The 20110-nt window shown below is 47.6% G+C and overlaps 4 protein-coding genes and 1 pseudogene across 8 annotated transcripts in view; 3 read left to right on the top strand and 2 right to left on the bottom strand.

The window, feature by feature from the left end:
• Nucleotides 1-2270: 2270 nt before the first annotated feature.
• LOC119001473 (elongin-C-like) lies at nt 2271-2667 on the top strand (annotated as a pseudogene).
• Nucleotides 2668-4074: 1407 nt separating this feature from the next.
• LOC119001332 (transcription initiation factor TFIID subunit 4-like) lies at nt 4075-5783 on the bottom strand. The gene is made up of 2 exons (XM_037066694.1): nt 5234-5783; nt 4075-5006 (listed from the first exon to the last, which is right to left on the bottom strand). The coding sequence occupies exons 1-2, from the start codon at nt 5769-5771 to the stop codon at nt 4804-4806; spliced, it is 741 nt and encodes a 246-aa protein (XP_036922589.1). The 5' UTR covers nt 5772-5783; the 3' UTR covers nt 4075-4803.
• NRBP1 (nuclear receptor binding protein 1) lies at nt 5245-16538 on the top strand. 4 transcript variants are annotated; one of them, XM_037066690.1, is made up of 19 exons: nt 5245-5333; nt 8760-8989; nt 9175-9297; nt 9485-9586; nt 9993-10082; nt 10475-10515; nt 10882-10976; nt 11470-11493; nt 12472-12555; nt 12725-12783; nt 12950-13048; nt 14533-14665; nt 14837-14942; nt 15081-15131; nt 15223-15358; nt 15519-15572; nt 15660-15723; nt 15955-16010; nt 16081-16538. In XM_037066690.1, exons 2-19 carry the CDS (start codon nt 8780-8782, stop codon nt 16183-16185), a joined length of 1632 nt encoding a protein of 543 aa, XP_036922585.1. In that variant the 5' UTR covers nt 5245-5333; nt 8760-8779; the 3' UTR covers nt 16186-16538. The 4 variants fall into 4 exon arrangements, with proteins under 4 accessions (XP_036922585.1, XP_036922587.1, XP_036922588.1 ...); XM_037066691.1 differs by lacking the exon at nt 5245-5333 and adding an exon at nt 5752-5855; XM_037066692.1 differs by lacking the exon at nt 11470-11493.
• Nucleotides 16539-16696: 158 nt separating this feature from the next.
• On the top strand, nt 16697-18359 carry KRTCAP3 (keratinocyte associated protein 3). 2 transcript variants are annotated; one of them, XM_037066695.1, is made up of 7 exons: nt 16697-16804; nt 16952-17136; nt 17240-17299; nt 17465-17671; nt 17795-17929; nt 18037-18149; nt 18273-18359. In XM_037066695.1, the coding sequence occupies exons 1-6, from the start codon at nt 16777-16779 to the stop codon at nt 18142-18144; spliced, it is 723 nt and encodes a 240-aa protein (XP_036922590.1). In that variant the 5' UTR covers nt 16697-16776; the 3' UTR covers nt 18145-18149; nt 18273-18359. The 2 variants fall into 2 exon arrangements, with proteins under 2 accessions (XP_036922590.1, XP_036922591.1); XM_037066696.1 differs by having other exon boundaries at nt 18270-18359.
• Nucleotides 18360-18435: 76 nt separating this feature from the next.
• Nucleotides 18436-20110, bottom strand: part of IFT172 (intraflagellar transport 172) — a 31629-nt gene continuing 29954 nt past the window's right edge. The window contains exons 43-48 of the mRNA XM_037066688.1: nt 19990-20085; nt 19710-19769; nt 19522-19620; nt 19056-19209; nt 18790-18881; nt 18436-18585 (exon numbers count right to left, since the gene is read on the bottom strand). Coding sequence (XP_036922583.1) covers nt 18496-18585; nt 18790-18881; nt 19056-19209; nt 19522-19620; nt 19710-19769; nt 19990-20085 — 591 coding nt within the window. The 3' untranslated portion in view covers nt 18436-18495. The remainder of the gene's footprint in view (nt 18586-18789; nt 18882-19055; nt 19210-19521; nt 19621-19709; nt 19770-19989; nt 20086-20110) is intronic.

Genomic DNA, 20110 nt, shown 5'->3' with positions numbered 1-20110 from the left:
TATGAGTGGTCTTAAGACACTGCCTTTCTTTATAATCATTATAATAAACTATTTCTTTGTTAACTATTGTTTCTTTTTTAAATTAAAAGTACACATGACACATCATTCAAAAGGCAAAAATGGAAATATAAGAAGCCTTCCTACCACCCTGTCACCTAGCCATTTGGCTTTTATTCCCAATAAATTAGTTCTTGTGGTAGAAATCTTTAGCCAAATTAAGTTTGAAATGACAGTGGAGCATCTACTCTTATTCTGGAGTTTGGGCAAGAAGTAAGTACTAGAGACAAATAGAAATATCATTCAAAAAAGAAAAAGAAATATCATTCAGGTGATGTATTAGAACCTCATCCATGGATGTGTTTTCTAAAGAATGGTGTAGAGAACAAAAGAATACAACTTTGGGCACAGTCCTAGGAGGAAAGAATAGAAATTAAAGATAGAGGAGAAAATTAGGATGAGTTGAGAAAGAAATGAAGTACATCAGCATCTGAAAAAATAAGAGACGAGTTTTGAGAACGTGCTGTTCAGTGGTCCCAGATGGTAAAGAGGTCCTGGAGAATGAGCACTGTGAAAGGGCTTTTGGAGGAGAAGTTTAAAATAAACTGAGCAAGGCTTTGGCAGTGAGAGAGATGGGATGGGGTGCGCATTGCAGGAGATTGGGGGACAGTGAGATTTTCCTAAACACAAAGAGCTCTCACAAGCTAATAAGAAAAACATGATCAACCCAGTGAAGAATACACAAAGAACTTCAAAGGCAAGAAACTGAAGAGGGAATGCAACCAGGCAATAAACATACAAGAACAATGATGCTGGAACAACTGGACATCCACATGTAAAAAATGAATTAAGCACAAACCTTACACCCTTCACAAAAATTAACTCAAAGTGGGTCATAGACCTAAATGTGAAGTGCAAGACTTTAAAACTGCTAGCTAACATAGGAGAAAACCTACATGGGTATGGTGATGCTGTTTTAGATATGACACCAAAGACACAACCCATGAAAGAAAGATAATCTGGACTGCAGTAAAGTTAAAAACTTCATTTTGATAAATGCAATAGCAATAGAATTAGAAGACATGCCAACATATGGGGTAAAATATTTTAAAAAATACATTTTAGATAAAAGACTGTTATACAGAATATACAAAGAACCCTTAAAACTCAACAAGAAAACAAACTCATTTTTTTTAAAGGGTCAAAAAATAAAAAAGGGCCCTGGCTGGCGTAGCTCAGTGGATTGAGCGCGGGCCTGCGAAACACACGTTCGCAGTTCGATTCCCAGTCAAGGGCACATGCCTGGGTTGCAGGCCAGTTCCCAGTAGGGGACTCACCAGAGGCAACCATACATTGATGTATCTCTTCTTCTCTCCTTCCCCTCTAAAGATAAATAAATAAAAATAATAAAAATAAAAATAAAAAAGGGCCCAAAACTTCGACACCTCACCAAAGAAAATATGTAGATTGCGAATATGCATATGAAAAGATGCTCCACACTGTATGTCACCAAGGAAATGGAAATTAAGATACCACTATCTATCTATAAGAATGACCAAAGTCTAGAACACTGAACAAATGCTGGCAAGGACATAAAGCAACAAGAACTCTCATACATTACTGATGGGAGTACAAAATGGCTCAGGAACTTTGGAGGACAGTTCAGTGGGTTTTTATAAAAATAAACATGCTCTAAATATATGATCCAGAAATTGTATTCTTTGATATATATATACCCAAAGGAGTTGAAAACTTATGTCCACACAAAAACCTGAAAATGGATGTTTACAAGAAGCTTTATTTGCAATTGACAAAGCTTGGAAGCAACCAAGGTGTTGTTCAATAGGTGAATGGAGAAACTGTGGTTCATCCAGACAATGGAATATTATTAGTCACTAAAAAGAAATGATCTATGAAGCCACAAAAAGACATACTGGAAAAAGTGAAACTATAGAGACAATAACAAGATTAGTGGTTGCCAGGATGGGTAGGCAGAGCACAGAGGATTTTTAGGGCAATAGAAATACTCTGTGATACTCTATGGTATTATAATCATGAATATATGCCATGATGTCTGTTTAAACTCATAGATTGTACCAACACCAAGAGTGAACCTATAGTTAAACTATGAGTTTGGGTGATTATGATGAGTCAATGTAGGTTTCCTCTTGGTAAGAACATATTATTCTTGGGAAGGCTTCTGGGGGAGGAGGGGAGGCTCTGGAGTGGGGAGTGGGGACTGGGGCGATACAAGGGGACCTGGTATGGTGGCTGCAGGGCTGAGGAGAAACTGCTAAACTTCCTGTGGAAGTGAAGCAGAATTCACAAGAACATAATGGATGGAGAAGAGAAAACCTATGGTGGTTGTGAAGGCTCTGATGCCATGAATGTTAAATTGAGATCAGATGGTCACGAATTTATTGTAAAGAGAGAACACGCATTAACATCAGAACAATAAAAGCCGTGTTGAGTGGCCCAGGTCAGTTTGCTGAGAACGAAACCAATGAAGTCGATTTTAGAGAGATCCCCTCACATGTGCTATCAAAAGTATGCATGTATTTTACTTACAAGGTTTGCTACGCCAACAGCCCCATGGAGATTCCTGAATTTGCAAATGCACCTAAAATTGCAGTGGAAGTGTTGATGGCTGCGAACTTCCTAGACTATTAAATGAAATAAATCATAATAAACTGTTAACTTTTACAGTATATATATATATATATATATATACACAATTCTTGTGAGTGATGTTGATAAAAGGAAAGGCTATGCATATGTGATGAGAAATCTCTGTGCCTTCCTCTCGGTTTTGTTGTAAAATTAAAACTGCCCTAAAAGAAGTCTTAAAAAGATGTTTAACTTCATTCCTAATTAAATATATGCAAATTAATTAAAGTAACAAAAAGAAAAAAATCAATAAACTAAGACCAAAAAAATGTGCAAATTAAAACAGCAGATTTTTTTTACTATATCATTACAGTTGAAAAGATTGATAATTCCCAATTTGGTAAGGATGTTGGGCAGCAGAACTGTAACATATTTTGGGGGCATTATTTATTTGATAACTTTTTGAAGAGCGACTTTGCAATATGTATTCAAATTAAAATGTTCTTAGCTTTTAATTTAGCAAGCAATTCCACTTTTAAGAATGCATAAAAATAATTTTCACAATTAGACAAAGATGTGTGCAGCAGGATGTTCATTGCAGCTTTATATATAATAATGTGTTGGAAACAACTCCAATATCCATTGGCAGTTGTTAATTAAACATTGGCATATTTGGACAATGGAATACTTCATAGTAATTAAAAAAAATTAAAGTAGTGCTGTAAGTGCTGCCATGGAAACAAATTAATTTAGTAAATTGAAATAGATAATGTTGTATGTATAAGCTTGCTTTTATTTTGAATTATACACATATATTAATACATACATTAAAAACTTGGAGAAATATACATCAAAGTCTTAATTATTTTGGTGAACTAGGATAGTAAGAGAAGGTTTATTTAGAAAGTCGCAGAGATAGAAGAAATGAGCTGTAGAATAAGCTCAGGGAACAAGTTACAGAGGCAAAAGAGGGGCCCTTGGAGCTTAGGAGAGAGAAAGGTAAAGGACAGGAAATGACCTGGGCACTACCAGGAGGGGAGAGAGAGCACTGTTTGAACACTTTAAACATGAATGAAAGGTTTAAAATAAAATGAGAGTCTGAGGATGCTAATGGGTCCTCTGTGTATTTGAATGGGATAGTTGAAAAGGAAAGGTTGATAGTGCTATGGCTAAGAAAGAAGAGAATGGGAAACTATAAGGATAATGGAAAACTAAATAAATATCAACTGATATTTAATGGGTGTTTACCCACAGATCAGGTGTTCCAATTGCTTTGGAACTCACGGGAAGAACAGGTTAATCTGGAGTGAAGGAACATACTTTCTTTGATATTAGAGCACAGATTTTTTAAAAAATTATTGATTTTTTACAGAGAGGAAGTGACAAAGAAATGTCGATTTGTTGTTCCACTTGTTTATGCATTTATTGGTTGGTTCTTGTATGTGCCCTAACCAGAGATCTAATTGGCAATGTTGGCATATCTGGACTACACTAACCAATTGAGTTACGTGGACAGGGGTAGAACAAAGATTTTTAATTTCAATTCCCTGAAATTATATGCTAATTTTGGTGGGTAAAATGCATTTTTTAAAAATCCAAAACAAGGATTTGACCAGATGTCTGAGAGCATTTGAGCCTTCTGTTTCAAAAGTAAAAGTAGTCAAGAAAGGATGAGAGAGTGGTTTTAAAGTAAATGTTTTTAGGTGAAAAGATGAGAAAACTAGAGGCTTTTGACAGATGTCCTTTTTTTCCTATCATTAGAGATTCCACTTAAGGAGTGAAATCCGGTGATTATGACATACTCAAGTTCTGATGATGGGTTTATCCTTCTCCTCCCACAATACTTCTCTAATGGCAGAGTGAACGTCTATCCTTTAGGCTCCGTGTTTAGTTTTCGCAGATCGACGGACACACCCAAAATATTTTCTCTTCCTCGGAATCAAAATTCTTCCCAAACATCTTATCTCATGAATTACTGTTTTGGGTTCTAGATTTGGCTCTTATCAACTTTCGGTAAATAGTCTAATAATGCCTTTGATTCCATTTTTTTTTGCCATTGTCAGCTCTCATTGAAGGATAAGTTCAATTTCTTAATGAATATCAAATGAGATGTCCGTGAAAATCTATTGCAAAGTTTTGGCAAATATCAGTGTTTTGCAATCACTAAGTATCAACTATTAATTTTCAGTGTTAACGAGTTCAGTAATTTTTCTTTTTAGCTTTCTGAATAATTGGTGCTCTGCGCAGTCTCGCCCCTAAATAATGAAAGTGGGTGGCCGCTCCTCTTGGATTGAAGCTACGTCTTTGGCTCCTTTTGTCTTTCAGTCGGACAAAAACTGTCATGGCGCCTTCAAGAAGAAGGAGAGGGCTTTCCTTTCGCCCGGCGGAATCACTGGGGGCACCTGGAGTGGACGGAGAGATGAGCCTAATTTGAGACTGAAAATGATCAAATCCTCAGAGAGGTCTCCATGGGACAAGCTCAAGGGGAGGAGACCCGGTGGAAGACGATCCCAGCGAGCGACAGTCTACCTGGGGCACCGCCCCCTCTGGCCCCCTTGTCCAATGGAAACCCAACAGCAGTGCGGCACCGCCCATCTGTTGGCTTGGACGCGGAGAGGGCGGGGCTCACAGTTCGGTTGCGCTGCGGAGCACAGCTGTGAGGGAGTCTCTCTGACCTGCGGTCCCGGAACCTGGGCTGAAGCGTAGGCTGCGGGAAGCCGAGTCGGGAGGTGAGCGCCGAGGGGGCTGAGGGGGGTGAGAGGGGTCCAGCAAGAGGATGGAAATATCGGCCTCTGCGGCCCGGGGCTGTGGGACCCCGGTAGACGGGTGTCTGGAGGCGGCCCTGCTTGCTCGGCGGCCCAGGCCCGGCCCTCGGGAAATGAGGAGCTGGGACTGGGCCCCACAATCACTGCCAGGCCATCCGCCACCTCCCCAGAGTGGCGGCCACGGCGGCCCGGAATTCTGCCGGTGCAGGGCGCGAGGTCCTGGCGTTCGGGTCCACCTCGGGCTGGCGAGAGGCGGGCCCGGAGGCCTGCGGAAGCGCGGGGTCGGCGCGCCGACGGCGCGGGGGCGTGGCCTGCGCCTCTGGCTGCGCCGCCGGGCCCTCCTGTGATGAGGTGGCTGCCCCGGCTTGCGGGGCCTGCCCGGCCTGCCTGCGGGGCCGGCATTCACTTGCGGACACCTGGCAGGACGACCTGTTGGAGTGTGAAATTCCTCCCCTGAGCCTGTGGTGTATCTGGTCGCACAGTCCAGTAGGTCTTGGAGGCCCTCTTTAGTCGGGTCTCGGTGAGCGCGGCCGAGAGGCCTGTGGTCTGCGGCCTGCGAACTGTTGCTGAAGAGTGAGTGGTAACGCAGAGGGGCTGCAGTCGAAGAAATGCAAATCTCGGAGTTGAACTTTGCAGGATGATGCACCTACATTTCTCAGAAGTCAGCACACTGCACCACGGGGTGGCTGGATGCGGTGTGAAGATTCCCTTTAGGGGTATCAATGGCCTTTTACATATGTGGTTTACTTAAACCTCTGAACGACACTGGACAAAACTCCCAGTGTGCAAAATTTCTTCATCAGTAGGGGGAGTGCTGGGTATCTTGGGCATTGCCTTTATTTTTGCCTATTCGGGAAAGATTGGGAAGGGAGATGACAAGCACATTCCGAGGGCATCCCTATGATTGACGAAAGTTTGGCTTTTCTGGTGGTGCCCTACTGTGGATTGTCTGTGTCCTGTGTCCAGAAATTTCTCTTGAGTCCATTGGCTACAGACTTCCAATATTAGAATTCCACTAGAGTTTCTTAGTGTAATCTAGCTGGGAATTTTACTTTGCTGTTTGTATTCAGGATGCATTCTATAAATATAGCTGCTCTAGAAAGTAGCCCATAAGAACTCTACTACTATTTTCTTAGCTACTTTTCAGGGGAAGAAGGAAAATTATCTCCAACTCATTTTCTAGTGGATTTCTAACACATGAAGATTGTAGCTTTCCTGGCTGGTTGAACAAAATTTCTAGTCTGGAACCTAGAAAATAACATAGTGAAAGACTATCTTGCTAGTTTTTCTGTGTAGTGCTTTATTGCCCTCTAGTACTTTCTATAATGTCATCTGGTAAGAATCTCCTGACTTTCCCTGGCTGGTGTAGCTCAGTGGATTGAGCGTGCACTGCCAACCAAAGGGTCACCAGTTCAATTCCCAGTCAGGGCACATGCCTGGGTTGCAGGCCAGGTCCCCAGTATTGGGTGCATGAGAGGCAACCACACATTGATGTTTCTTTCCTTCTCTTCCCCTCTCTTTAAAAGTGAATTTAAAAAAAATCTCCTGACTTGAGTTAAACGTGGTGTAGGTTGGGGGCAGAGATGGGCAGAAGGAGGTATCCTAGAGTTCTAAAAAGAAGTAAAGATTTTTCAAAAGGTTGGTTCTCACAGGCTTCTGTGTTCTGAACCGACATAGAGCAACAACTCTGCTTTCCAGGGCATCATTTCATTCTGGAGAACACTCCCTTGAGTCCAGCACATGCAGGTTCCAGTTCCTTCACAGCCTTTGCTTTTAGAGAGGTAGAATATAATATTCTACAGTTGTCCTATGACTACCTGGACAAGTTAATGACTTTTAGCTTACAAGTTAATGACTTTTAGGTTTTGAGAACTGTTTTTCCTTTTAAGATTTTATTTATCTTTTAGAAGGGAAAGAGAGAGGGAGAGAAATATCAGTGTATGGTTGCCTCTCATGCATTCCCTGCTGGGAACTGGCCTACAACTCAGGCATGTGCCCTGACTGGGAATCGAACCGCAGTCCTTTGGTTCACAGTCCTTTGGTTCGCAGGCCTGGGCTCAATCCACTGAGCTACACCAGCCAGGGCAAGAATCCTTTTTCTTCAAGTAGCAATGCCCCTGAGGAAAAAGAAAGGTATACTGTATAGTACTTTAGTACTTGTTCTTATGGCCGTTTGTACTTGAAAGGAGTACTCTCTGCTAGATCCATTTCCCCACGGGATGGTGCCTTTGAGCCATGGAAGGCTGAATGATGTATCTTGAATTACTTGTACTTCAAAGAGTATGTATGCCAGATCCAGTGCCCCAGGGGATGGTGCCTTTGAGCCTTGTGAATGAAATGAGAGCTGGAAGCTGAGACTTACAGCTGCCTTAAATTTGTGGCTCTGTGAGTATGAGCATCTTTTTTATTTTATTCACTATTGTATCTCAAGCACCAGGTCCAGTGCTTGGCTCACAATAAGTGCTTGACAAACACTTGTTAAATGAGTGAATGAGAAAAGTGTTTTGGTTTTTTTTAAAGATTTTATTTACTTATCTTTAGAGGGTAAGGGAAGGAGAGAAACATCAATGTATGGTTGCCTCTCATGAGTCCCCCCGCTGGGAACTGGCCTGCAAACCAGGCATGTGCCTTGATGGGAATCGAACTGCGATCTTTTGCTTCGCAGGCCCGTGCTCAATCCACTGAACTACACCAGCCAGGGCAGAGAAAAGTATTTTTAACTAATACCCATTTGCCACACTCACATCACAGGGAAGGTGAGGTCATCAGGGATGAAGTCACTAATCACTCCCAGTCACCTGGCCCAAGGGTGGCCTCACAGAAAGTTCCCTCCTACTCTCGTGTGTAGGAGGATGGATAGTGAATGCCAAGGTTAGTTCTGGTGAAGTTAATCAGCTAAGGGTTTTCGGGGGCTACATTGGGCTGAGAGAGCTACAGGTCCAGTCTTTGTTCCAGTTAGTGGAACATTTTGGGGTTTGGAGTCATGTGCTGTGAACAGTGCCCATGTATCTCAGTTCTTGATTCCATTGCAAAGGGGTAGATAAGGATTCAGGGGGAAGGCTATTGGGTGAATATTTGCTGAGAAGGAATGGGGTTCCTGGTTTCTGCTGACCATTTGGACTGCACTAGGGGTGGCTTATGCCGCCACAAATCCTGCGTTTGCCACTCTTGTGTGGATCATCTTCAACCACAGCAGCTCCTCTAGACTAGGAGAGCAGTTAATAAGTCGGTGTTCAGACAGGACTGTTTCTGCTTTGGGATTTTAAGGAAGCAAAGGAGGTATGTTTTATTTACTCCTTAATCCCAGATGAGGCTTTTAGGATCAAATTGTTCTGGAACTATCCCGACCCTTTCTGCCTTCTTTCTCCATCCTTGCCCCAACCAATGCAGGCCTGAGTGTGTGTTCCAGCATGTCGGAGGGAGAGTCCCAGACAGTACTCAGCAGTGGCTCAGACCCAAAAATAGAGTCTTCATCCTCAGCTCCTGGCCTGACGTCAGTGTCACCTCCCGTCACTTCCACGACCTCAGCTGCTTCCCCTGAGGAAGAAGAAGAAAGTGAAGATGAGTCTGAGATCTTGGAAGAGTCACCCTGTGGGCGCTGGCAGAAGAGGCGAGAAGAGGTAAGGTGATGGTAGCGTCACTTTTGGAAGAGTGAATTCTAAGGGGTTTGGAGTACAGGGGCAGATTCTAAAAGGGGCTGAACAAACTTTAGTAAGTCAGAGCCTAGAAGATGATCACATAGAGTAGTAAAATTGCGGGTTCGTGAAGTAACTTTAATTAACCTTTCATTTGAATCTCTTCTCAGGTGAATCAGCGGAACGTACCAGGTATTGACAGTGCATACCTGGCCATGGATACAGAGGAGGGTGTAGAGGTTGTATGGAATGAGGTACAGTTCTCTGAACGCAAGAACTACAAGCTGCAGGAGGTAGGTGGTGGTGAAGAGGTGCAGCCTCTGTGGTGTCAGAATGCTGCTGTGATAAAGGACTTGGTGTTGGGAGGCCGACTGAGAAGAGTGTGTCGTGGTTAGATCATTTCTGGGGAGGGCTAGGGGATGGTTTTTCAGGATCACAGTGATTTCTAACCCTGTAACCCACCGTCTTCCCTGCTCCCAGGAAAAGGTCCGCGCTGTGTTTGATAATCTGATTCAGTTGGAACATCTCAACATTGTTAAGTTTCACAAGTACTGGGCAGACATTAAAGAGAACAAGGCCAGGGTAAGAACTCTTTTTCCTGAGCTTGCTGCAAAGAGATTAGCTACATTTATTGTCCCTTTTACATCCAGATATTAAAACAAGATAATCTTGAAACAGAACTGGAATCATCTGCTATGGTCAGGAGAGTAGGGCCTTGACTATCACCAGTCATGGTAGGCCTAGTACCACCTAGGCCTTCCATCTGGTTATAGACAGTGCAGGAATGAACTTTTGTTCCTCCTTCCCATAGCCCAGTAGGGTTCATTGTCCTATTCAATATGAGGAAGTGGTACTAGCAACAAAAGGAGAGAAACTTGGAAAACAAACCCCCAAAGCTTTGAAATTTAATATACCTGTGGTGTAGATGTCACCAGGTAGGGGATCGTTTGTTGCTATAGGGCCTTACTGGTGTGCTTTGCCTCTCCAGGTCATTTTTATCACAGAGTACATGTCATCTGGCAGTCTTAAACAATTTTTGAAGAAGACCAAAAAGAACCACAAGACTATGAATGAGAAGGTATGGAGGAAGAGCAAAGTTTTAAGCTGGTTTGGGGGTTTAAAAAANACTTGGAAAACAAAACCCCAAAGCTTTGAAATTTAATATACCTGTGGTGTCACCAGGTAGGGGATCGTTTGTTGCTATAGGGCCTTACTGGTGTGCTTTGCCTCTCCAGGTCATTTTTATCACAGAGTACATGTCATCTGGCAGTCTTAAACAATTTTTGAAGAAGACCAAAAAGAACCACAAGACTATGAATGAGAAGGTATGGAGGAAGAGCAAAGTTTTAAGCTGGTTTGGGGGTTTAAAAAAGGTTATGTTAGTTATAAAGCTGATCAGGAAGGGCTGGAGGGAGCTGTGAAGAGGGTTAGAGAGGGCATTAATATTGACCCATGATCACTCTCTTCCAGGCTTGGAAGCGCTGGTGCACACAAATCCTCTCTGCCCTAAGGTAAGTGGGATCTGGTTCGTCTTCCCCATATCTCCTGATGTAGTTCCTCCAAACAGATTGGAGAGCACTGTTCTGTTGTTCTCTGCTGCCTCACCCTACTTTCTTTGAGTCATATCCTGTTAAGACTAGGCCCCCAAGGGTCTCTTAAAGGGTCCATCCTAATGCCCTAAGTACGATACTGTCTCCCAACTCTTTCTCCTGGTGCTTATCCAGCTATTCAACTGATCGGGCATAATGGAGATTCAGAGTGTGGGGATTATTTTTGTGACCAGCAGGCGACCACCAGGCCCTTGCTCCTATTAACCCTTGGGTTCCCCCTGCCCTTAATTTCCCAGTGGCCCCTCTAACAGCCCAGTGCCCCCACAGCTACCTGCACTCCTGTGACCCCCCCATCATCCATGGGAACCTGACCTGTGACACCATCTTCATCCAGCACAACGGACTCATCAAGATTGGCTCTGGTGAGGGGAGGGAGAGGTTCTGGGCAGGGGAGCCTCGGGATTTTGGGAACCACGGGGGTAAGATGAAAGGAATTGGGGAGCACGAAGCAAAATTCTGAGGTGTGGGCTGATGATGAGAGAAAGGACTTTTCTAGGGGTAATTCATAGGGAGAACCAGTCCATTAGTGGAAAGGGCATAGGGTCTAATTGTGTGCTTTTTTGGAGGAAAATGGATAAATACAAGAGATCTTGATAGGAGGTTGGGAAAGGGCAAGAGATGGGTGAAAGGACTAACTTGAGCCTCTGGGGCCGGACCCTACCAAAGGAGGTTCTAGGCTGTGCCTGCTGTGAGTGCTTCCATTTGCCGTGTATCTGTGTGCAGTGTCTAACATCTCCGTGTGCCGTGTCTGTGTGGTGTTTGCGTGGCCATTTGTCTGGGGCTTGGCTGCTCCATCGCTCACAACTTTTCTCTGTTTTCCTCCCTCCCGCTTACGGGCTGCTCTGTTCCCAACAGTCTTTCATAGGATTTTTGCTAATGGTGAGAGCTCCCTCTGCCCCATGTGGGGCTCTGTTTGTGCTCCCTCTGCTCCCCTTTGCGGCTGCCAAGTGCATGCAGTCGTGGGAGCAAGCCCTGTTCCCCTACCTCCCCTGCCTAATTATGTCTGCGTGGCTTCCGCCCTCCTGGTCTGCTTGCCCTTCCATAACCTGCTTGTTTCCTGTGGATTCTGCCTGGCTGACCACTTACATCCTGGATTCTTACTCCCTCTCATCACCGGGCTGGTTCCCTAACTCATACTGTGCTCCCAAACTCTCTGTGACGTGTAGTCATTGTTTATGATTTGAGTGAGTCCACACTGGGCCTGGCCCTGGTTCCTCATTCAACCCTGTGGTAGGCAGTGTTGAGGGGGATAAGGGGATAGAGCAAGGGTCTAAAATTTTGGCAGGGGGGGGGTTAAAACTGAAATTGATTCGAGGGCATTGGTTCAGTTTTAAGCTGTTTCGGAGTTTCAGTCAGCAGAGGTGGGCAAGAAGGAGGCTATCTACTTGATGACAGCTTTGTCTTTTATCCAGGTTTCTAAGGTCTCAAATTGCCCTCGATGAGGAAGGGCTGTCTGTTATTTTATGTTGTTTGCAGGGTGGATGAAAGAACTAGATCAGACATTTTTCTGTGACCAGAGATCAGATGTACCTAGGCTTGGGGGAAGATGAATAGGTCACAAGTGAAAGTTTCCTTAGCCTGTCTTGCTCCTTAACTAGCCCAGAGCCCCCGTGTCCCTTTGCTGGGACAGTGTGGAGCCTTTGCCGCTGTTGAATTAGGGACCTTCTGTGAACAGTGGTAGACCCGGGAACGGGGCGTTAGGTGTGGTGCTCATGTTTAGTCTGTAGTTGATGGGGAAGGATTTGTGCCTGTTGAGGGTTAGAGAGTTCAGCAGAGAATTTGGCTTTTGGGGGTCTCTCTGGAGTGCTATTGCTTTGTCGATGGTGGTCAGACTGTGGGTGTCTCCCCTACTCCCAGTGGCTCCTGACACTATCAACAATCATGTGAAGACTTGTCGGGAGGAGCAGAAGAATCTACACTTCTTCGCACCAGAGTACGGAGGTGAGGCGTCCCAGTTTTTCTGCCCTCTTCTCGCCCCATGTTTCCACAGAATAACATAACTGAAACTGCTAGGCCCTCTCTGCTTGCATACCAGTTTTTTAAAGGCATTTCTGCCATGCCCTGCTCCCGTCCTCTGTGAAGTCACCAAAGCCTTCTCTGTTTTCTTTAGAAGTCACTAATGTGACAACAGCAGTGGACATCTATTCCTTTGGCATGTGTGCACTAGAGGTGAGGAAACCCCAAGGGGGAGGGGGTGGTGATGGGGAGCAGTGGAATTAGAGGGTGGAAAGGGGAAGTGGAGGGAGCACAAGTGAGGTTCAGGGGTAAGGGAATGACTGTGGGAGCACTGAGGTGCTCAGTTCTCTGCTTTCCTTTTTATTCCCCCTCACTGCAGATGGCAGTGCTGGAGATTCAGGGCAATGGAGAGTCCTCGTATGTGCCACAGGAAGCTATCAGCAGTGCCATCCAGCTTCTAGAAGACCCGTTACAGAGGGTAAGAATCAGCAGGCTCACTCCCTCCTTAACCGACTTTGAAATGGCTTAAGTTCTTTCTTTCTGCCTACTGGGAATATGCTCTCTTTTAAGAGGAAGAGAACAAAAAGCAGAAAGGGCCAGCAAAAGCAGTAATCACTTGCCCTGGCTGGGTGGCTTAATTTAGTTGGAGTGCCTCGGGGTGTATACAGGAGGCAACTGATCCATGTGTCTCTCTCCCGTCAATGTTTCTCTCCCTTCTCTCTCTAAAGTCAATAAATATATCCTCTGGTGAGGATTAAAAAAAGTGTAGTGGACATTTCCCTTCGTGGTGCCTACTGTGTGTGTTGCATATACACAAGTGTGGGGGTTAAGATGGGTGATTATTGGGGTTAAAGATTATGTGTTAATTTAGGTGTATATACATGGAGATTAACTAATTTGATGGTTAACTCAGGTATTTGATATACACTCAGAGGCATCCATCTTAAGTTTTTTAATAATAGGGGCATTCTTTTTTTTTTTTTAATTATTTATTTATTTTTAGAAAGAGGAGAAGGGAGGGAGAAAGAGGGAGAGAAACATCAATGTGTGGTTGCCCCACACTCCCCCTACTAGGGACCTGGCACCGCCAGGCATGTGCCCGGACAGGGAATGGAACCAGTGACCCTTTGTTTCACAGGCCCGCACTCAGTCCACTGAGCCACACCAGCCAGGGCTGATCTTGATATTTTTTAAGTAAACAAGTCAATCAGTTTGAATTAATCAAATCAGTCATTTGGGGATACACACACACACACCCTCGAGTTGACCCTTGAACGATGCAGGGGGTAGGGATATTGACCAGTGCAGTGGAAAATCTGTGTATAACTTAAAACTTGAGTTCCCCTAAAACTTGAGTTGGCTCCCCTAAAACTTGAGTTGTCCCTCAGTATCCACAAGGGATTGGTTCCAGGACCCCCTGCAAATTCCAAACTCGGGGTGCTCAAGTGCCCTGTATAAAATGGTGCAGATCAATACATACTGTCACCCCTGCCCCCCAACCACAGATTGAAAACAGGTATTTATTTTTTTAAAAATGTAATAGTAGACCTGTGCAATTCAAACTCCTGTTCAAGGGTCTGCTATAGTTAGGTAAAGTGAGCTTAAATAATGAGCTAAGATTTAAAGGATATAAGGATTAGGAGTAGAGTCAGGACAGGAGTATCCAAACAAGGATAATTTGTAACTTAATTGTGAAAGAGAGAGAAATGAAGGAAGACTAGTGGGAAGTCTTAAGGTTAGTGTGGAATAACTTCTCAGCTCAGTGTCAGGATGGGGGTTCAAGAGAAAGATGGGGTATATCACCTTGTGGATCTTTGAGATCAAGAGGAGGAAAGCAAGTTAATTATCATGGGACCGATGGAGGTGGGAAGGGGGTGATTTAGAAGCATTGGGGGATACAAAGATGCATACATGGGGGGTACTTGCCAGATGCCTGCTCCACTTCCTTGATTCCTCTTCCAGGAGTTCATTCAAAAGTGCCTGCAGTCCGAGCCTGCTCGCAGACCAACAGCCAGAGAACTTCTGTTCCACCCAGCACTGTTCGAAGTACCCTCGCTCAAACTCCTCGCTGCCCACTGCATTGTGGGGCACCAGCGTGAGTCTCCTTGGTCCTCCTACAAATTTTCTTCCTGCCTGGAGCCTTGTTAACCTTTGCTGCCTTTCCTCTTTTACTTTCGAAGGGATTCTTAACCCCCAGGACCTCTGTGCCTTTTATGACGTTATATGACTATCACTGCATAACTTCCCATTCCATCGTGTCCTCCAGACATGATCCCAGAGAATGCCCTGGAAGAGATCACCAAAAACATGGACACCAGTGCTGTACTGGCTGAAATCCCTGCAGGACCAGGAAGAGAACCAGTTCAGACTTTGTGAGTGACTGACTGAGGGTCTGAAAGGGACAGATTGGTCAGTACCATCCTGGGGGTCTGTCACCTGTCCTTTCTCTGGGAGTGGTTGAATGTACTGTTTTGCCCGTTTCCTTCCTTCCATCTTCTCTCTCTGTCCAGGTACTCTCAGTCACCAGCTCTGGAATTGGACAAGTTCCTGGAAGATGTCAGGTGAGGAGAGTGAGAAGGCTTTTTTGAGGAAGCAGGGGAGGGCCTCCTCAGGCATTCAGGAGCCTGTGTGACTCATGTAATCTCCCTTTAGGAATGGGATCTACCCCCTAACAGCCTTTGGGCTGCCTCGGCCCCAGCAGCCCCAGCAGGAGGAGGTGACATCACCTGTGGTGCCCCCCTCTGTCAAGACTCCAACACCTGAGCCAGCTGAGGTGGAGACCCGCAAGGTGGGGCTGTGTGGGTGTGGACGTTGGTATGGTCACGGTGGAAGGGAGAAGAGGACATCTCAAATAAGGCTTTGTCCTTTAGAGAAAGGACTGTTTCTGCTCCCTGGCAGCCATGTCACCCTCGGGTCCCTGCTCTGGTAACCCTGTCTCCACTCTCTAGGTGGTGCTGATGCAGTGCAACATTGAGTCAGTGGAGGAGGGAGTCAAACACCACGTAAGGCTGGGGGCCAGGGTTGCATAGGGTTGGGTGGTCAGAGGGTGGGGCAGGGGGACCTCATTTTCTGACTATCCTATTCTCCAGCTGACGCTTCTGCTGAAGCTGGAGGACAAACTGAACCGGCACCTGAGCTGTGACCTGATGCCAAGTGAGTCTCTCCTTTCCCTCAGAGGATGGAGAGTCTGAGCCTTACCTGTGAGGGACATACTCGGGTGGGCAAGGTGCCAAGACAGTGACATACTGACTCACATCAAGTGACTGTGTTAGCCCAGACCCGACCGTTTTGCTTGTATCCTTCTTTCCCAGCCAGGGTAACCGACTGGGGCTGTTCCGCCCCTCACCGCCACCCTGGGGCTCACACGCTCTCTTTCTCTGGCAGATGAGAACATCCCGGAGTTGGCAGCGGAGCTGGTGCAGCTGGGCTTCATTAGCGAGGTGGGCTTTCTGCCCTGGGGCGGGCGGGGCTCCGCCTCCCTCCGCCCTCTCACTGCGCTTTCTCCCCCAGGCTGACCAGAGCCGGCTGACCTGCCTGCTGGAGGAGACCCTGAACAAGTTCAACTTTGCCCGGAACAGCACCCTCAATCCGGCCGCTGTCACCGTCTCCTCTTAGAGCTTCCTCGGGCCAGGCCCCTAGTCTGAGCTGCGGGTGCGCCAGCCGCGCTGCAGCCCCCCCCCTCCCCCAGTCAGTATTACCCTGTGAAGCCCCTCTCTCCTCTATTATGTAGGAGGGCTTTGGGGCTCCCTGGTTCTGAGCATCACCCTCCCCCTGCCCCTTCTCTCCCTCCCGTCTGCACTTTGTTTACTTGTTTTGCACAGACGTGGGCCTGGGCCTTCTCAGCAGCCACCTTCCGGTTGGGAGCTAGTGGCTGATCCGCCGGCTCCTGTCGGCCCGTGTGGCACGGAGGCCCTCGGGCGCCGGGGAGCTGAGTTCCACAATCCCGCTGGGTGGAGGGGCGGGAGAGAAGGGTGGTGCTGCAGTGGTGGCCCAGGGGGCCATTTCATTCGCCTCAGTTGCTGCTGTAATAAAAATCTACTTTTTGCTAAGAGCGTCCTGTGTGTGCGCACGCGCCTCGCCACTAGGGGGAGCGAGTCCGAGGCCGGGCCTTCAGGTGGCGGTGGGCGGGGCCGCCCTGCGAGCGCGGGTGGGGCCGGGGCCGGGCCCAGCCAGGTAGAGCTGTCCGGCGGCCGGCGGAGGGACACGATGCGGTGCTGCCGCGCCTGCAGATTCGGTAACTTACCGCCCCTTTGGTCTCGTTGTCCAGTACTCACCTGAACCCCTCCCAAGCGCCCGGGCCCTCGGGTTAGCTCGGGGCCGCAGCGCGGGCTTTCCTGGTTCCCCTCCAGGCTCAGGCTTGCCCCTCCCCCGCGCTCCGCAGACGCAGCCCGGGGCCCTTGGCGGCTTATGCGTGTGGGCCTCGCCCTCATCCTGGTGGGCCATGTGAACCTGCTGCTGGGGGCCGTGCTGCATGGCACCGTCCTGCGGCATGTCGCCAACCCCCGAGGTGGCATCACCTCCGAGTACACCACGGCCAATGTCATCTCTGTGGGCTCGGGGCTGTTGGTGAGTGCGGCGGACGGGCCGAATTACTGGCGGGCGAATTACCGGCAAGTGGTGTGCCCTGCCCAGAGCAGCCTGGGCCTCACTCAGGCTTTGTGTCTTCCAGAGTGTTTCCTTGGGACTTGTGGCCCTCATGGTATCCAGGAATCTCTTTCGCCCACAACTGGTGAGGGGGATTTCTGCAGCTTAAATGAGGGGACCCCGAGTCAGGGAAATGGGGGCTGACTCAAGTTCAAGTGGGGAGGAGGAGCCCCAAATGGAGACCCAGTGGGCGAGTCGGTGGGACAGTCAGCCACCCCGGGCTGCTCACCTGCTCCTCCGACCCTGGCAGCACTGGGCCCTGCTGGCAGTAGGTCTGATGAACCTGCTCTTGTCCACTGCCTGCTCCGTGGGTCTCCTCCTCGCTGTGTCACTTACTGTGGCCAGTGGTGGCCGCCGGCTCATTGCCGACTGCCATCCAGGACTGCTGGATCCTTTGGTACCACTGGACCAGGGGCCTGGACACACTGACTGCCCCTTTGATCCCACAAGAATCTATGTAAGTGTCTCCTCAGCTTTTTTTGCAGCTCCCAAAGCTGCCTTCTGCCCCTTCAAGGACCCTGATTTGCCACTCCTGCCCTGCTCCCTCCTAGACCCTCCAACTTTTCTCTTCACCTTTTAGGATACAGCCTTGGCTCTCTGGATTCCTTCTTTGCTCATGTCTGCAGTGGAGGCTGCTCTCTCTGGTTACTGCTGTGTGGCAGCCCTCACCCTCCGTGGGGTGGGACCGTTTAGGAAGGAAAGGCTACAGGGGCAGGTAAGAAAAGTGAACAGGAAGGGTTCATGCAACACAGATTGGCTGTGTTGAAAAGATGCTAGACTTGTAACTCAGCACCAGAGTACTAACTCCACTCTCTTCTGCAGCTGGAGGAACTGAGAGAGCTTGAACATCCTAAATGTAACAGGCAGGATAGTGAGCAGCTACTGGGTCAAAATCAAGAAATCCAGGCATCACAGAAAAGTTGGGCTTAGGACAGGTAATTGGCCATGAGGACTCTGGCCTGGGAAAGGGTGTGGGCAGGGAACTGCTCTCAGAATTGAGTCTAGTCCCTTGTTATCCTGCTTGCACTCTGACCCAGGCTCTCCCTTCTGTCAAGCAGGTGCTGCTTATCCAAAGGCTCAGTCCACAGGGCTTTCCACTGACTCTAGGATGGCATGAACATTGTAATAAAAGGACTTTTCTTCTACTTGATTCTGATTTGGGGGGGAAAGGGCACTGGGCTGGTATTGAGGGTGACCTCGATCAAAGAATACAGCGATCTCTGTTAGTCACAAGAGTTTAATGAAGGAAAGAACTTAATATTCCTCCCGGAGTCCTGCCAGTTACTGAAACGAAAAGCTGGTGCTCGGGAGCCCTCCGCACCACTGACTAATGAATTTCAGCACATCCTGGCACACCGGGCTGTGGGAGGTCTGTGAGCAAACAGAAAGAACGTCAGAGGAACTCATCAGGGCTGAGAAAAACATGCCTGCTCTAAAGAAAATCAGCTCCATCAGTGTGGGCAGCTGGGTTCAGGGCCTGCACCTGCCTTCTTGACAGTCCCACCCACCCGTCTGGCGGCCTGTTTTCTTCAGTGCGGCTCTCCCTGCCCCACCCTGCACGTCTCCCCCTCTCACCTTGATAGCCATAAGGAACTTATTCCAGTTGTCCTTGTTAGCTGCCTTCCCTGGCCGCTTAAATTCAATTTTATTCCTCAGAATGGGGTATCCTGTGGGGGAAGAAAAAAGATGAACTGGGGTTTGAGAGGGACTAAGGGGGGAAACAAAGATAACTTAGGGGTAGGGAGTAGGATGTTCTGCATCCGTTACTGAATCAGCCGATCCTGCTGTTTCCCCCTCCTTTCTACCTACTACAGAACACCCGGTGCTCTGGGGTTCTGTACCTGTAATGAGGCAGGGCAGTGCCCGAACGCCAGTGCTCGCCGCCACCAGGGAAGCCTCATAGGCACCGCGTTCATCCCGAGGTAGAACCTGCTCTAGCCGCTGGTCCATTGAGACTGTGAGCACCCAGTCTCGAACCTCTTCTCTCTGAGCCTCCTGCGAAGGACATAGGGAGCAGCAGCTTCACACAGGGCAAGGCAGGGCAAATGGTGGGTGGCAAGTGAGGAGGTGTGCTAAGCCTCATACTTCACCCATCAATGGTCCTCCTTGAATTAGGTGTCACAGTCACAGCCTTGGCTTTTTCACTCTGCTTCTACTTTCACTAAAGGGCCAGTGAGGACTGAGGCTGACTGATGGCCGATACAAAGCTTTGGGAGGACCATCCTAACGTGTCCTCCCTTCTCAGTGCATGCACACTGGTGAGCGTCCCCACTCCCCCTGCCCACTTCTCTAGGCGTCTGTCCTTACTGGTACATGCTGCTTGGCTGGCAGAGGCACTTCGAAGGGAATGTCTGTGTCCTGAAAGTCAGAGTGGTCAAGGGCATCCAGAGTCCCTTCCTCAATCGCCTGTGGCAGGGTAAACTGTCATGAGATAGGCACAGCTGTGACAGGCAAAACCCCCCCCCCGCCCCCACAGACACCACCTCCCTACTCACATCCGTCAGATCCAAAAAGCGGTTGAGGAAGATGAATGCCATGTTCTCCCAGCCAACTGCCTGCAACAGAGAAAAGTTGCAAATAAGGGTGAGCAGCTGGGTTTGGATGCTGCTTTTACAGGATGCAGGGGGAAGAATCCAGAAGATATAGGAAACTGGTATCCTCCATAATGTCAGCCCAACACTCAGCTTTGCTCTTCCTGAGCAGATGGGATAAGTCTGCCTTCCAACCTCTGATTTCCTTATCTCCTCAACCGCACCCTTCCTTGTCCCAGCTTACCTTGGCTGCAAGGCCTGCTTCATAGAAGGCCTTGTCTGCAGGTAGTAGCTGGGTGTGACGTAAAAGTGAAACAGAAAGCTTGGCAGCCACGGTTTCCTATAGATTAAAGTCAGAGTGTTAT

The sequence above is a fragment of the Sturnira hondurensis genome, unplaced genomic scaffold (genome assembly GCF_014824575.4).
Source record: "Sturnira hondurensis isolate 20B ecotype Veracruz unplaced genomic scaffold, ASM1482457v3 Scaffold0016663, whole genome shotgun sequence".
NCBI lineage: Eukaryota > Metazoa > Chordata > Mammalia > Chiroptera > Phyllostomidae > Sturnira > Sturnira hondurensis.
Note: the sequence above shows the minus strand (reverse complement) of the source record. Positions and strands in the feature narration are given on the sequence as shown.

Coding starts and splice junctions, on each gene's coding strand:
- NRBP1 (XM_037066690.1), top strand. CDS start 8,780: ATGTCGGAGGGAGAGTCCCAGACAGTACTCAGCAGTGGCTCAGACCCA. Junction 10,977..11,469: donor ACTCATCAAGATTGGCTCTG/GTGAGGGGAGGG, acceptor TGTTCCCAACAG/TCTTTCATAGGATTTTTGCT. Junction 13,049..14,532: donor TAGAAGACCCGTTACAGAGG/GTAAGAATCAGC, acceptor TTCCTCTTCCAG/GAGTTCATTCAAAAGTGCCT.
- LOC119001332 (XM_037066694.1), bottom strand. CDS start 5,771: ATGCCGGCCCCGCAGGCAGGCCGGGCAGGCCCCGCAAGCCGGGGCAGC. Junction 5,007..5,233: donor CTCCGCAGCGCAACCGAACT/GTGAGCCCCGCC, acceptor CGTCCACTCCAG/GTGCCCCCAGTGATTCCGCC.
- KRTCAP3 (XM_037066695.1), top strand. CDS start 16,777: ATGCGGTGCTGCCGCGCCTGCAGATTCG. Junction 16,805..16,951: donor CTGCCGCGCCTGCAGATTCG/GTAACTTACCGC, acceptor CGCGCTCCGCAG/ACGCAGCCCGGGGCCCTTGG. Junction 17,300..17,464: donor ATCTCTTTCGCCCACAACTG/GTGAGGGGGATT, acceptor CGACCCTGGCAG/CACTGGGCCCTGCTGGCAGT.